This window comes from Phoenix dactylifera, chromosome 4 (assembly GCF_009389715.1).
Source record: "Phoenix dactylifera cultivar Barhee BC4 chromosome 4, palm_55x_up_171113_PBpolish2nd_filt_p, whole genome shotgun sequence".
NCBI lineage: Eukaryota > Viridiplantae > Streptophyta > Magnoliopsida > Arecales > Arecaceae > Phoenix > Phoenix dactylifera.
This window is the reverse complement of record NC_052395.1, coordinates 13,870,778-13,886,812: the sequence shown is the minus strand read 5'-3', so window position 1 is coordinate 13,886,812 and position 16,035 is coordinate 13,870,778. Positions and strand designations below refer to the sequence as shown.

The following is a 16,035-nucleotide window of genomic DNA, read 5'->3' as shown; positions in this document are numbered from 1 at the left end:
GAATTACAAAATAATTTTTTGGCTCCATCACCAGTTTTGCATGCAGCCATTAGAAATATTTACATGATCACTTTTTAAAGTGACCCGATAAAGATCGGTCCTCAGCTTGGACTCGGTCTACTTGTTGGCTCACACTGCTATGTCAGCCCCGAGGTTGCAGAAGTCTGGCATTTGTTCTCCGCTGATGAAGAGAAGAGGCTATGATAGCCAGACATGTTACCAGTTTCTTGCTTGAGCTGAATAGCCTGTGGAGCTTCTTGATAAGGGCTAATTATGATGACCAGGCATGGCGCCAAATTTCCAGACTAACAGGCACATATCCTTTATATGACGGGGGTGACTACCTAGATTAGTGGGTAGTCGGTTGTGGCCCACCTTGTCAATATAAAGAGTTCGAGCCTTAGGGTGTGCGAGTTTTTCAATCCGGAGGAGAGGAGATGGGATGCATTGAAGGTTCATCACTTTTTTTTGAGATCGATTGGCAAGGGAGGATCCTAGTTGTGTCGGTTCCTAGGGGGAGGACCTGATAGAAGGATCTGGAGTTCGACGAGCAAATCCAAGGTGAGAGCCAGTGACCTTGGAGAGTTGTACAGAGTTAAGGCATCTCGGTCAATGGATGGCGGCTGGCTTTGAAGGCTCATGTTCACCCTTATGTTGCTTTGTTTCTCTAGAAGGTTGCATGGGGTTGCCCCCCGACCAGGGAGTTTTGAACAGACGGGGTGTGAGACTCCACCCCACTGTGATAGGTGCTGAAATGTAGAGGAGTCCATTGAGCATGTGCTGTTTTGTTGCCTGAGTGTAGTCCAAGTGTGGCAGCTGGTCGAAGGCGACTGAGGTTTCTTGCAATCTCCGATCTCAGTCGCAGCCTTCCTCGCTTACTTGGAGGGGTCCCTCAATAGACCTGTCACTGTAGCGCTATCTATGTTGCTTATCACATATGGCTGGACAAGAATGCTAGGATGTTTTAGGAACAGAGGCAGAATCTTAGGTTATGGTTGATAGGGTGCTTCTTTGAACAGATGAGTTCCCTCAGGCTCAAACAATCGAAGGATCTAGGATTGCCAGAAAATCTGGAGGCCACATTCAACTCTTGGAGTGACTCGAACGATAATCATCTCCTGGGAGCCCCTATCCCTGAGCTTTCTCAAGATGAACTTCGATGGTAGTTATGTCTGAGGATTAGAGAAAGAGGAGGTGCTAGATTTGTAATCAGAGATACTAATTCTAGATTAATTGTAGCGAGAGGCAGTCAATTTTTACAACACTTCTATCTTTGGAGCCAAGCTCAGAAGCTGCGTTGGTAAGGGATCACCCATGCACAGGTCACTTTGGGGGCAAGTCATATTCACCAGAAAGGAGACTCGACAATTGTGATTGGATGGATCTAGGGCCACACCAGGGCAAGTGATGAGCACCTGCTATTGAGGATATTCTACAACCTATTAAGGGACTGTGTAGCTTTCCAAGTCATCCATACTTACTGAGAGGCGAACAAGACAGTTGATTAGGTCACCTCATGTATTGCGCATCACTCTGATAGCTTAGATTTATGATAGCTATGACTTTGCTCCCACCCCCTCTTCGTTACTTTCTTTTTTTTGATTTTATTGGATGTAGTCATACTAGAACAGTATAATGTATCCAGCTTACCAAAAAAAAAGAGAGTCATTAGGGAAAAATGTAAATAATATTGGACCATGACTTCATTCGTTGGAAGAGTGCGGACAAGAGGAAGAGTTTGGATTTGGGGTCCGGGTTTCTTAATTTTTAAGCCAAGGGATGGTTTTTAATTGGGAAAAGTTGAGAACTTTTTAGGGTTAGGGTGGTTGAGGCCTACATTAAGTGTCTTTTTGAATGGGTGCAATCTATTGCACTCGTGAGCCAATAATCTTTATTAGATGTAGTCATGGTAGGTGGGTGAGGGAGACTAAAGTAGGAGCCAAATGTAGCCAGTGTTGATTCTTTTTAATGATATCTCGTATAGGCGCATTTAATGTACTAAACTTGTAACAGTCATTGGCAACTTCTAATGGGATGCCTGTGTCACATTCAAAATCTTGTATGGCTCTTAGCAAAAGCCTTTTCCTTCGAGAAGCACATATATAGATACAAATATGAGATATATCAATATCTGACCCATATTCAATCCATTTTTAGTCTTAGATCAAAGTTGGTCTGTAGGACTGTTTGATTGGTCTCGTGTAGGTTTCTACGTTCGATTATCTTAGTGGGTGACCAATATCTTAATTTATCTTGAACGATATAAGAAGTAAAAAAAATAGAGGAATTAGAAATTTTGAAATCCTCTTACTGATATGATAAATTCAGATTAAAAATATTATAAATATGAATTTTAATTTATTGGTTAAAAATGTATTTAAAAATAAAATAGCTATTAAAAATACTAGCTAACATGAATGTATCATATCAGCCACAGTGTTGGATTTTATCGATTATACTTATAGAGTCAAGATATTTAGAATATATCATACCAAGAGATGCCTGATACCAACACAAACTGAGGATTTCGTTAAGGTGAAAATCTGTCCGATGTCATGCTTATCATGCAAAGAGATGCACAAAAAAATATGTGCAAGATGCAGTAGTGGGATTGTAAAGCATCCCAGAGATGTTTGAGTGTGCATGATTCGGTGTGTCCTGAAGAAAACTTCGGTGCTAAAATTTTCTTCGCCTACTGTGCTGCAAATGCCCATAAGCCTCTTTGAGAAAACAAAATCTTCCCTATTCCTTGTGAAGTAATTCTTGATTGACTCTTAGCAAAGGGCAAGATCACTTTACCTGAGCAAAGGCCGCCTCAAAACATGATTGGGTGGTTGCACGTTGCAAAGATCATGATGGTCTTTCGCAGGAGAGAGCTAACCCAATCGCCATGCAATGTTTATGCAAGTACCATTGTGTAGATCGCATGACAACTCTGTGCTAATAAGGCCACATTGCATTGGAAATTACCAAGCTGGAGTTCGAGTTCCATTTTGGACATCGTTTAAGCTCGAGTTCAAGCTGGGGCTCGAACCAAATAATGTTACACTCAAGCTTAGCCCGAAAACATATGGGCTCTATATATAAGCCCAAACCTAATCCAAAATTTTTAGGCCCAACTTGTAGCCCGACGCAAAGTTGGCTCGACTCAAATCCATCTTTAGCCCTCATTGACTCTCTTAAACTTTTCAACCACCCAAAATTTGTGTAATCACTTTATCTTACCATCCTTCTTAATGTAGCTGCCATATCTAGCATCAGATACTCTGCGATGCATGTTTTGCACCGCAGAGGTTTGTACAACCTTGGATGGCAACCATGCCAACCATCTTAGAGACAGACAGCTCTCATTCATTCCGAGAATATAACAAGCACCTTCAACATTCTACCAACACTTCTTGGTGATCAAGAAAAGCTATCCAACTCCAAGATGGATGACATGATGGCTATTCACATGCTATACAACCTTCTACGATGTAATTAAACACGCGCATGGTAAAAGTTACCTAACATGAATGTATCTTATTAGCCACAGTGTTCGGATTTTATCGATTTTCCTTATAGAGTCAAGATTTTTAAGATATCATACCAAGAGATGCCTGATACCAACACAAACTGAGGTCGTTGTTAAGGTGAAATCTTGTCCCGTTGTCATCTTATCTTATGCAAAGAGATGCACGAAAAAATATGTGCAAGATGCTGTAGTGAGAGTGTCATGCATCCCAGAGATGTTTTTGAGTTGCACCTGATTCGGTGTGTCCTGAAAAAACTTCGATGCTAAAATTCTTCGCCTATGGTACTGCACAAATATCCATAGCCTCTTTAAGAAAACAAAGTCTTCCCTATTCCTTGTGAAGTAATTCTTGATTGGCTCTTAGCCGGAGGCAAAATTACTTTACCTAAGCAAAGGCCCGTCTCAAACATGATTGGGATGGTTGCACGTGAAAAGACCATGACGGCCTCTTCGCAGGAGAGAGAGCTATACCCATCATACGCCATGCAATGCTATATACAAAGTACCAATCGTGTAGATGCATTGACACACACTCTGTGCTAAGAAGGCCACAACATTGCATTGGAATTACCAAGCTAGAGTTTGAGCTTCATTTTGGACCTCGTTAAGCTCGAGCTCAAGCTGGGCTTGAACCAAACTATTGATACACCAGCCCAGCCCGAAAATATATGGGCTCTATATATAAGCCCAAAACCTAATCCAAAATATTTTAGGCCCTACCTATAGCCCGACGCAAAGTTGGCTCAACTCAAATCCATCTTAGCCCTCATTGACTCTCTTAAACTTTTCAACCACCCAAAATTTGTGTAATCACTTTATCTTGCTATCCTCCTTAATGTAGCTGCCATATTTAGCATCAGATATTCTGCGATGCATGTTTTGCACCGCAGAGGTTTGTACAACCTTGGATAGAAACCATGCCAACCATCTTAGAGACATATAGCTCTCATTCATTCCGAGAATATGAACAAGTACCTTCAACATTCTACATAACACTTCTTGGTGATCAAGGAAAGCTATCCAACTCTGAGATGGGATGACATAATGGCTATTTAATGCTATACAGCCTTCTACGACGTAAAACACGCATGGTAGAAGTTACCTACTTATTTTTTTTTCCTCGCATTTATTAGACCATCAATGACATACACATGTAGCTTGCTTCTCCATCATCTCCGACCGCGAAACCATTTCTTTTTCCTTCCTCCTTTATTAATAGTTTATGTGCCGCCAAATTGATCCATCCACCACTACCTAGGTTCGCATAGATGGAGGCATTACTTTGGTGACAACTTGCCCTAGCAACAATTTATACGTTGCATCCAATAACCAGTAGCTCTAGGGAGGAAGGGAAAAGCAGAATGTTGCATGAGTTACTTGATGGTGCATCTCCAACTTCGTATGCATGGACAGCATGGTACATGCCAAAATTTTATTTATCACAGCAAGCAATCCAATACATTCATGTGAAACCATATCATTCCTCGGGAAAAAAAAGAAGAGCAATAGATATAAAAGTTCAAGCATCTCTCAGCCCGTGCTGGCATGGAGCTAAATCTCCAAAAAAACCCAAATGAGGTGCAGAGAGACCTCCTCCATGGAAGCACCAACAACAATTCTAGCATCATAATGCATGAGGGTTCCCACCGCGACACAATTAAACTGCCCAGTGCCCACTAATCAAATTTGGTTCATATTTTGAAATCTGATCGAGCTTCTGATTATGTTAAGTTCTGATGTTATGAGCCTGGCTTGGAAACGGCCATACATGTATGTGAGGGTTCATGCGGATATATGTTTGATTTCATATTTATTATTCATCAAAAAAATTTAGATACTTATATAATATTAAATAATTAAAAATATTTTTTAGATTTTTTTTAAATAAAATTTATAAATAGTATTCAGCGATCTTGATTCATAGTCTACACGGACTTGAATATAAAGAGTACACGAGGATCCGTGGGGTAAGGCTGCTTGCTTATTAGGAAATGAAGAAAAGAAAACAAAAACGAATGGTTCCCGCATTCGCCCATTTCTGTCCGTCGCGGGTCCCACTCCATCTCCGACCCTGAATAAACGGCCAGTTGAGAAGGAACATGAGGTGACAAGAGGAAACCGCAGAAGGGGAAAAAGAAAAACAAATGGCAGCGGGGCTCCAGGCCTCGCTCCGCCATATCTCTCTTCCGCCTTCCCCTTCCGCTGCTCGATCTTTTCCCGCCATCGGGAAGTCGCCTAGCTTCCGCCGCTTCTCCTCCAAACCCCTTGCTCTGAGTTCCCCGCTCATGGAGGTCTCGGCACAGGCTCGCGCGGCTTCTCCTTCCAAGAAGACGACTTCGCTTCCCGTAAGCTCCTATACCCCTTCTTTTTGTGAGAGATAAATATCGATTATATGGATTATATTTCAGAAGAAATATTGATACCTGGGTTCTCGCCTTGGCCATCAAGAACTTTTCTTTTGGATTCTATCCAAATTTTTCTCTTTGTAGCGCATTAAATTCTTTATGCTGATCTGATGCTTTTATTCGCAATTATGTATGATTTTGGATTCCAGCTGCTGATTTGTGCTTTCGCAGTCGTCGCTTAAAGATTGTTGGAGTATCCCGACCCCATCCTGAGAGCGAGGAATAAGCGCAATCAATACGGTTTGATGAGAACTTGAGGAAGCTGGTCGAAGAGATGTGTTTGGTCTTATGTACAGGTGAGTTATTCTTTCTTGGTTATATTACTATTTGTTAAAGATTTTGGTGTTTCTCATGGTCTGTTTACCAAGGACTTATGCCCTGAAAACCGCTAGTACATTCCTGTCAAATTTTTTGGAAATTGAAATGTATACCAATGGAACTGAGCTAATGTTTTGCTGAACCAATCTTGGTTGTTTCTTGTTCCATGTCTCGTGTTAGGCTAACTGTCTGGCAGTCAGTGGATTGCTGGTTTCAGATTTTATGAGCGTAGGTGGAAAGTTGGAAGGGTTTGTGAAACATAATAGAATGACCGATAAATTCCCCTTGAAACAATAAGTAGGGGATAAATTGTTAAAGTAGGTGTTTTGATAGTTAGTATATTTTGTATGCAGTGATTGTGACAAAAACGCCCTCATTTATGCTTGGTTGAAGGGGTTTTCATAAAGGCCTTGATGGACATATAAGAATGATAGATGAAGATTTCCATGAGGATTTGGAATTCATTCCGGCTTAGAGTGGTAACAGACAGGAGCATGCTTAAAACTGCGGCCTGGTTAAGAGGTCAAGACCAGTTCTTTGGAAGCACACAACTGGGCTAATCTGGAAATCTCCAATGGAAATTCTACCCATAGTGGGGCACTCCACCCAAGCACATGACTCTTCATTTTTAGCATGAATGTTAGCAAGAATATGTGCCTTTGCAAGACCGGGTTGATGCATTTAATACAACACATATGAATTTAGTAGTACTGTTTTGCTTAACACCATAATTTTGCTTCTTAATTATGGGTTTCCGATGTTGGAAAAAAAAACACAATATCATACTTGTTAAATATTTTTTGAAGGCTAAATGGACTAAGGCCCATTTGGCAGAGCTTTTGGTGGGCCAGAAAGTACTTTTTGACCCTCCAAAAGTACTTTTGGATGAAATAGGGGTGTTTGATAAAAAAAATTGGAAAGCTGTTTTAGCTTTGTCAGAAAACTAAAACAACTTTTTGGAAGAAGTTCCATTTGGAGCTAATGGAGCTTCTTCGGAAAAACACTTTTAGCATGCGTCGGAATGCTGTTTTGATTTATAATTTTTTTAGACCAAAATACCCATGATAAAATATTATAATTACATGATTTTTTTTTATATTACAAAAATCTGCAGCAGTCCCAACAAAGGATGGAGAATAAATTTACACTAATTATTTTAATATTTTATACCTTTATTATTGTATTATACTATAAATATAATATTATATTACATTATATCATAATATATTGATATGTTATGTTATATAATATCAACTTATTTATATTATTATGCTATAGTATACAATATTATATTAGTATATTATAATAATGTTATATTACATTACAATAATATTATACTATATCATATATTTATGTATTAATACATATTATATTTTATTATGCTTTGTTGTATAATACTATACAATGGCTTTTTTGGTCATTTTATCATACTAAAAGTACTTTCTCAGTTTGTTACCAAATATATATTAAAATTACACAGCACTTTAGAAATGTAGTTACCAAATAGTAAATAGTTTTTCTATAAAAGCCTACTTCAAAAAAGCTCTAGCTTTCTAAAACTCTGCTGCCAAAGTTCCTGGCGCAAACCGTGAGCCTACGCATAGCAGAGGTGGAAACCAAGAATGGTGGAATCGTCCCGAACCGAGGGGTGGCAAATTTATGACCCGACCCGCCAAACGCGACCCGCCATTAAAACAAGTTTGGGTTTTGGCCTAAAATAAGTTTCGGCATCGTAAACAGGTTGACTGGCTTGTTATAACCACTGTTTATTAATTAGGTCGGATACGGATTTTAGAGCTTCTGGCCCGTTTATACCACGTTGGGGTTAATCTATTCGTCGCTGATAGAAGATAAGGGCTCACAATCCGACAAGGGCCAGAGGCCAGCGCCCAACTCCCCTTCGCCCGATTTCCTCCGCCTCGGCCTGATTTGGTTTTCACTTTTCACACCGCGTCAGCTGCTCAGCCTGCGATTTGGCCAATCTTTTTTTTTTTATTGGGTTGGGGGACTTAGGGTTTGTGACAAGCGCTGCCCGAGCTCTCTAGTCTCTAGTCTTCCTCTCCTCTCCTCCCGCCTCCGCCCTCTGCTCCCTGGCTCCTCCTTGCCGACTACTTCTGCCTCTCCGTCGACGGCGACCGCGGCTACATCATGCCCTCCGATCGGCCGATCCCACTCTCACCTGGGACGAGATCATCGCGGCTACATCACCCCGTCAACGCCCCTCGCGGCTACATCAACGCCCCCCCTCCTTCTTCCTCTCGGCTAGGATTTTCAGAACCGACAACTGGTGCCACCGGAGAGAGTAGCTTTACAGCTTCTTTCCGGAGCGAGGTAAACCCTAACTTTTGTTTTCTTTTACCCCATGATAACAAAATAAAAGAAAAGAAGAAAAGGAAGAGGAAGGGGGAAGGAACCTACCTAGGGTCTTCGCTGTGGATCTGGCGCCGCGCTTGATTACCGTCGTAGCCGCAATTGTCGACGGCCGTGCTGGGATTCTTTCTTTCCTCCTCTAAGGGGTTCTTTTCCTTCCCCTGCTGCAGGTAGGCAAGGCAGAAAGGGTTCTTCCTCCCCCCTCTGCTGAGGCCGTGACTTGGTCGCAAGGGGAGCCGCCGCGCATCAGATCTTCGGACTCCGATTCTGAACATCAGAGAGACTTTTCTCTCTCTCTCCGTCGAACCCCCCACCTCTCTCCCTCTCTTGCTGAAAGCAACCCCCCCTCCCCCAGCCACCCTCCCATCTCTCTCTCTCCATTTGGTTAAACGGGTTAGAAAAGCAAACCTGACCTGTTTAATCGACCTGTTTATTAAACATGTTAAACGGGTCAGATCGGGTTACCTGCTTAATAAACAGATCGGGTTCAGATTGTAATTTCTGATCTGTTTAATAAACATGTCGGATTTAGGTTTATACTTTTCTGACCCGTTTAACATCTGACCCGACCTGTTTATGTCCCACCCGATCCGATTGCCACCCCTATCCCGAACTGCCTGGTTCGGAATATACCGAGCCATATTGATGGCTGACCGAGATGTTTTCGACCTTCAAATTGAGAAACCAGCAAAGGAAGGGGGAGAGAAAGAAGGAAAGAGAGGGGGAGAGAGAGAGAGAGGAACGAAAGGAAGGAGAAGGCAGCGGTGCCGAAACAGGGCTTTCGAAGCCCTATCTCCTTTATGCGTTGGAACATGGGCTAAGCCCCTGTTCAATAGAAAATAGAAATTTCAGTTCTTTTTTATTTTTTTAAAATTTTTAAGTGAAGTCGGTGGCCACTGCGGACTTCACTTAAAAAAATTCAAAAAAAATATAGGGTAAATTACAAACCCTCCCCCCATTACTGACTTCAATTAAAAAATTCAAAAAAATATAGAATAAATTACAAACCCTCCCCATGAGAGTAGGGGTTAATTACACTTATCCAATTATTTGAAAAACCTGCACTTACCCTCCCGACTTTGTTTTATCCATCACTTTAACCCATAACTTAACAGAACGTTAGTCAAACTGTTAATCTTAAATGGGACCCAAATGCCATGTTAGAAAAAAATTCAAAAATGACCAAAATAACTTTAAGTCGCGACCATACAAGAACATAAGAAAACACGTGCAGATTTTACAAACTATTAGGTGTAAGTGTAATAAACGTAAACCTCAAGAGTTTTTTTGTAATTTATTCAAAAATATAAAAATATAAAAAATTACTCCACCCTTGTTCCAATGCATAAAAGAGAGAGGGCTTAAAATTACTCCACCCTTGTTCCAATGCATAAAAGAGAGAGGGCTTCGAAAGCCCTCTCTTCTCCCTCCCTCAGCCCTGTTCCGGCACTGCCACCCTCACCCTCTCTCTCCCTCAAATCGATGCATGCTTGGACCAATTTTACTCACCATTTGTTTGATCAAGTGCTCTTGGCTTTTAATGTGTCTTGTCTCTGATCTGCAAAATCATTCCTCAGATAAGGCTGTTCATTATGAATATGTTTTTTTAGAACTGGATATGTTTTCAGATTAGTCTTGTTCTGATGTAGACCTATCAGGATTGTTTGATAATAACTTAAATTTGAGAAATATCTGTTCCTTCTTCACAGAACTGATGGCATTGGACTCTCAGCACCCCAAGTTGGAATCAACGTTCAACTTATGGTATTCAATCCTGCTGGTGAACGTGGTGAAGGAGAGGAAATTGTTCTTGTGAACCCGGTAGTCTACAAAACCTCAAAAAGGTCTATCCTTTACAATGAGGGTTGCTTATCATTTCCAGGAATCTATGCAGATATAGAGGTAAGATTTAACCACTTGTCTTTTTGGCTTGTGTTGTGCATCAATTATCAGCTTTATACAGCTGGTTGGACTTTGAATCCTTAGTAATTTTGTTGCGATAGTGAAGCCTATGTTTGGTTCAGGAATAAGAAAAAAGTGGAGCAGGAACAAGTATGCTATGTTGGAATAGTTACATTACAAGTTTATATATATATATCAAGAAAAAAAATTGGTAGAGGGTGTTTTTGTCCATTAAAATAAGGAAGCAGGCAAACTAGTTTTAAAGACTAGAAGAGAGGCAAAAAAAGTTGTACACCTGTACCATAATTTCGTAGCCTCTCCTCTTTCTCTATCATAGCTGCCACTACTTTCACTTCCCTCCTGTTCTTCTTTATCATGGTTGCGAGGGGAGGATGCCTCTGGAGTAGGAATATATTTCTAGAGAAGATGATGCCATCATTGAAGGAAAGGAGCCATTAGAGATAGTTTCTTGATTGCTACTAGAGGTGTGCCATTCCTATCCAGCCCTATCTTTTATCCATCGGCGCTACCTTAAAATCCCACCATTAAGGCGTAGTCGTTGTTGACACTGCAAGTCATCCTTTGTTTGCAACTTTGATTCTACCCCTCCTTACTGTGACTCATGGAACCAATTGAAAAGATATCATGCCTCTAGAGTTTTGATTTTGAAGCATGTAAATGGCCGAACATCAATTTTGGAGGTTTGGTCATTGAGATGTAGGAGCCGGAGGGGGTGGCTATGCTAGGAGACAACAGAGGCAATTATATAAAGGGGGATCATAAGTTTAGAGAAAGTGGAGGCGGATGGCTTGGCTAATAAGGTGGGAATTAGGGAAGGACTAGGTTATAATGTTGATCTGTATTCAGATTGGTGGCCCATGACCTAAACCTAGAATTGTTTTGTCCAAGTGGGTTCAAAATACTGGTTGAATTTGGACCATCAAATATTCTGAGTTACCCCTTCTTTAGTTCCAAATCAATCCAATTGTTTTAACTATTTGTGCATTAATACAGCATTAACGCATCAGCAGTTATTAATATTAATGGCTAACCAGTATCTTTAAAGACAGTTTTATAATTTCTGATTTGGGAGGTTTACAACGTGTGACCAAAATAAAAATTTGACATTACATTTTTTTTTTTATAATTTCAAGCCACATTTGGTTTGGATACTGTGTTAAAATAAATTGATCTTCTAATACATTTTTTTGTTCTATCCTTGTAGAGACCTGCGTCTGTCAAGGTTGATGCTCGAGATATAACAGGTGGAAGGTTTAAAGTTAACCTGTCTGGTCTTCCTGCACGTGTTTTCCAGCATGAATTCGATCATTTGCAGGTTTTCTTCTGTTCTATCAAGCTGTCACATTCTCTCTTTACTTTGGTTATATCATGTACTTGAAATGAAATATGAAGCAGGGTGGAAAAATAAAAGAATAAAAATAAACCTAACGGATGTCTTATTCTCCACATATAGCATGGCTTCAATCAGTGCATGAGAATGCAGTTACTCGTACACTCGAAAATAAAGCAGCTAATTATTTTTGAAGCTAACAAACCTCAGTGCAAGATTATAAAGTATTTTTGAAGCTAACAGACCTCAGTCGAAGATCATTTTCTCAGAGCTGTATAAATTTTGCCAATGTTTAATAGTCTTCCCACTCTGGAGTCCTTGTCTCTATTGCTTATTCAGATCTTTCCTATTTCACACTTTGCCAAGTAACTGGTTACAAAGACTTATAGCTAGGTTGTGGATGTGCAGGGAACTCTGTTTTTTGATAGGATGACTGAAGATGTTCTTGAAAGCATTCATTCAGAGATGAAGGTTAGTAGAATAATGCTGACCGTTGCAGCTGTATGTTAGCTATTGTTGTTCATTTTCTTTTATTTTTGAGTGGATATTAATTAAATCTTCTGTCCATTCATTTATTTAGGTTTGCTAAAAAATGTGCAAAATATTTAATTTTTTATTACCTCAAATTCAAAACTTTCTCATTCTTTGGCATTTTGGAGCAATCTAACATCTCAAATCTGGTCTTAGAAAAAGCGCAGCTATGAAAACTTATGGTAGCAATTGAAAAATTGTAGATCTTGTCATGATTTTGTATGGCAATGTGGGAAGTCTTGACATGGATTACCATGAGCTTCCTTTTATTGACTTGCTGCTTCACCAAGGTTGGTTGTTGGGATTCAGTTTCTTTGTTAGAGAGAAATCATGCTTGATGATTATGAATTATCCTTTAAAATGCATATAACCATGTGGGAAAACTTGAGGGATTTGTCTTTTGAGATTTTTTCTCTGTTTAGCTCAACTTGTTCTCCTAGAATTGGGAGGAGGAGGAGAAAGGGGTTGGGTGGGGGGAGGGGTGTTGTTGGTTTCTGCCTTCTTAATGGATAGTACTGATGATTGGCAATAACTTTGCTCCTTTGTATTAATATTAATTTAAGCATGAAAAATGAACAGCAATTAACCAGCTGACTATATATATTTATAATTTTGGCTTTATGATGATGGATGTTCAGAAAATTCACAAGTGGACATCTTAACTTGCATATAGCAACTCTGCAGACCAATTTATGATCCACTAGACTTTGAGAACTAATCGGTGTCAATTCCTGTCATAGACAGCTTTGTTCAGGAAAAGATGCTTGCCCTGGAACCTTGAGATCAGTCTCCGCATTACTAAAGTCTCTCTCACTCTAGGTTTGCTAGGTGGCTCGGGCAATCAAGACTTTTCCATTCAGTATAATCTCACTGATCACTACTGGGAATGAGGAGAGAAGGCTACCTTATCTACATATTTTGGACTTTAGGATTCATGTAGTTGGGGATTCTACAGCAAGGCATGTCACGGAAGAGCTTCATGGTAATTGAATTTCATCTTGCTACTTGAGAAAATATATGCATGAATAAAGGGACCCCAAATATTATATTTGAGATGCTCTGGGAGATGGGTTGCTGATCCCACAATATTGGGAACAGAATGGAAGGGGAAGAATGATTTCAGTTGTATGAGTTAGCGATTTGTTTTTCCTATTTTAGTTATATTGGTGCATGTAGCATAGAGAGAAGATGGCGAAAAAGTTTCATCTCAAACTAGCAACAGGGACCAAATTTTCTACCATCATGATCATGAAATTTGGGATATCAGATTTAACAAAAGCTTCCCAGGCACCTGAAAGATGCGCTCTTTTGCAGAGCAGGGAGTTTCGCATTTTTAAGAAGTATGCTATGAAGAAATTTAAAGGAAAATATGCTATTTGGAACTGGAGTTGTTGATGAGTGGGAAGACTATGAACACCTTGTGTTTTAGGAGAAAGAACGTGGTTGGTTTATATTGAGTGGAAGAGTGAGACTTGGTTTTTTCTTAAGGGTGCCATAAAGCTAGTTTGAAATCTTTAGATGCAGGGTTTGTTTCGTTAAGATGTATTCCAAGCAAGTGCAACAGAGAACTTCTTTGCATGGAGGATGATTGCATACTTGCTCCAAAGAGGCAATCGTCAATAAAGGGTTGGTTTATATTGAGTGGAAGAGTGAGACTTGGTTTTTTCTTAAGGGTGCCATAAAGCTAGTTTGAAATCTTTAGATGCAGGGTTTGTTTCGTTAAGATGTATTCCAAGCAAGTGCAACAGAGAACTTCTTTGCATGGAGGATGATTGCATACTTGCCCCAAAGAGGCAATTGTCAATACAGCTTTAAGTTTCTGTAGGACTTTGAAACCAAAACCAAGATGTTCCAATATAGGCCTGAACTGTTCCAAGACCAATGCCAGTTTCATAGTATTGAAACCAAAAGCAAAGATGTTCTAACATGGCCCTAACTAATCAAAACCAATGTTGGTTTTATAGTTTTGTTTGATATTGATCTAACAGCCATACATGATTTATATTTGCTCATTTTTTCCCCTTAATCTGAATCCTGGTAAGCATCTTATTAAGTGAACTTGATTTTTCAAGATATGAATGAATTGGAAGTATTCTGATGTTTGATTCCAAGAAATTATGTTGAAAGATATCTTGGGTTTTTGAGTGACTGAGGTCAAACAGGAGAAGAGGAGTCTGCAGAATAAGACCAGGCCTCCCAATGAGTGGTCTGAAAGATATGAACTTGGGATAGCTGTTTCCCAGGTCAAGTTGTGATGTTGGACGAACAACAACGGAACGTGACAACAGGAGCAATTTTTGGACATCTAAGGGTGTGTTTGCAAAATAGAAGCTATATTTTCACAGATTTAGGTGCAATAAAAAAACCCTATATTTGTATGTTGAATGTATGCAGCAAACTGATACATGGAAACAACGGATGTAGTTTCAGCTATGAATTGTTTTCTTGATTTGATAATCAAGCTCTTTTGTTTTCTTGGTTAGTTTCTTTGGGTTTTTAAACTTTGCTGCATTGACAATAGGCACTAGAAAAGAAATATGAAAGCAGAACTGGACTGCCAAGCCCCGAAAGCATTGACAAATAGGAAAGAACAAAGGAGGTTGCTGGTTTTGCTAGAACATGATTTACCTGCAGGTTCTTACTGCTGACTCAGATATTGCAGATTTAATTATCTAGTCATGTCCACTTGTACTGACTTCCATAATATTTATTTGCTTCAGTTTTTGTACCTACAGGATGGTCAACATGTTCTGTAGAAGTTGTCTGATAACCAAGAGGAATAGTTCATATTATGATGATTACATGTGTCAGGGGCCCATGACTATAAATTCACAAGGTTGCAGCTTATTGTAGTATGTTGTCCTTGCACAGCATAATTTTGTTGAGAACATGTAATGATGACGTGCTGTATTAGACTTAAATATCAAGCACATTAGCATTTTCTGAAGCCTTACATCTACATTGTGCATAATTGCAATCAGACAAAAGTTCCACCCCCCCCCCCCCCCCCAAAAAAAAAAAGGGACAAAATGATGGAACATACAACTTTTCTGAATTTGATAAAAATGTGAATGAATATTTTCATTTTTTACATAATGTGTATTTCTGGATATTATCTTGGAATTCAGATAGTCTGAGCCTATTTCAAGAAATGCTAACTCATGATTCTTTCTTAGAAAGTGAAACTTATTCTGAAATTGCAGGATTTTATAAAAAAAATTAAACATCAATGTTGAGATTATCTGTTGTTAAAGGAGCTGTGTATATAATAAAAAACAACGGTAAGGTCAAGCCTACTCCTATATATTTAAAGAAACAGTTAACAGACACACCTGAAAATCAGCAGTCTGTTAGAAGAAGGAAAATAATTTGCTGATTTCTTCACAGGTTGGTTCCTTGTTCTGAGAAATTGTCTATGTGTAACAAGTTTATTAAGTAAAACTGTGACTCTTGACGATGTAGGAATGAAGGAGAACGTCTGAAGTGGATTTAGATCTCTCTTTTTAGCTACCTATAAGACTCCTTGGGATGTGGATATGCGTGGGATTTGACCAAGGGTTTAAATATCATGTGCTGGCTGGGCACTGGCATAACATGCGCCGCATGTTGTCCATTGGCATAACATGTGCTGCATGTTGTCCACT

At 39.6% G+C, this 16,035-nt stretch overlaps 1 protein-coding gene across 2 annotated transcripts; it reads left to right on the top strand.

Annotated features, from left to right (window-relative positions):
* The first annotated feature begins 5,613 nt into the window (after positions 1-5,613).
* Positions 5,614-15,394, top strand: LOC103723462 (peptide deformylase 1B, chloroplastic-like). 2 transcript variants are annotated; one of them, XM_039125605.1, is made up of 7 exons: positions 5,614-5,859; positions 6,069-6,215; positions 10,317-10,509; positions 11,735-11,845; positions 12,269-12,331; positions 14,913-15,025; positions 15,127-15,394. In XM_039125605.1, exons 2-6 carry the CDS (start codon positions 6,208-6,210, stop codon positions 14,973-14,975), a joined length of 438 nt encoding a protein of 145 aa, XP_038981533.1. In that variant the 5' UTR covers positions 5,614-5,859; positions 6,069-6,207; the 3' UTR covers positions 14,976-15,025; positions 15,127-15,394. The 2 variants fall into 2 exon arrangements, with proteins under 2 accessions (XP_038981533.1, XP_038981532.1); XM_039125604.1 differs by having other exon boundaries at positions 15,112-15,394.
* The last annotated feature ends 641 nt before the right edge of the window (positions 15,395-16,035 follow it).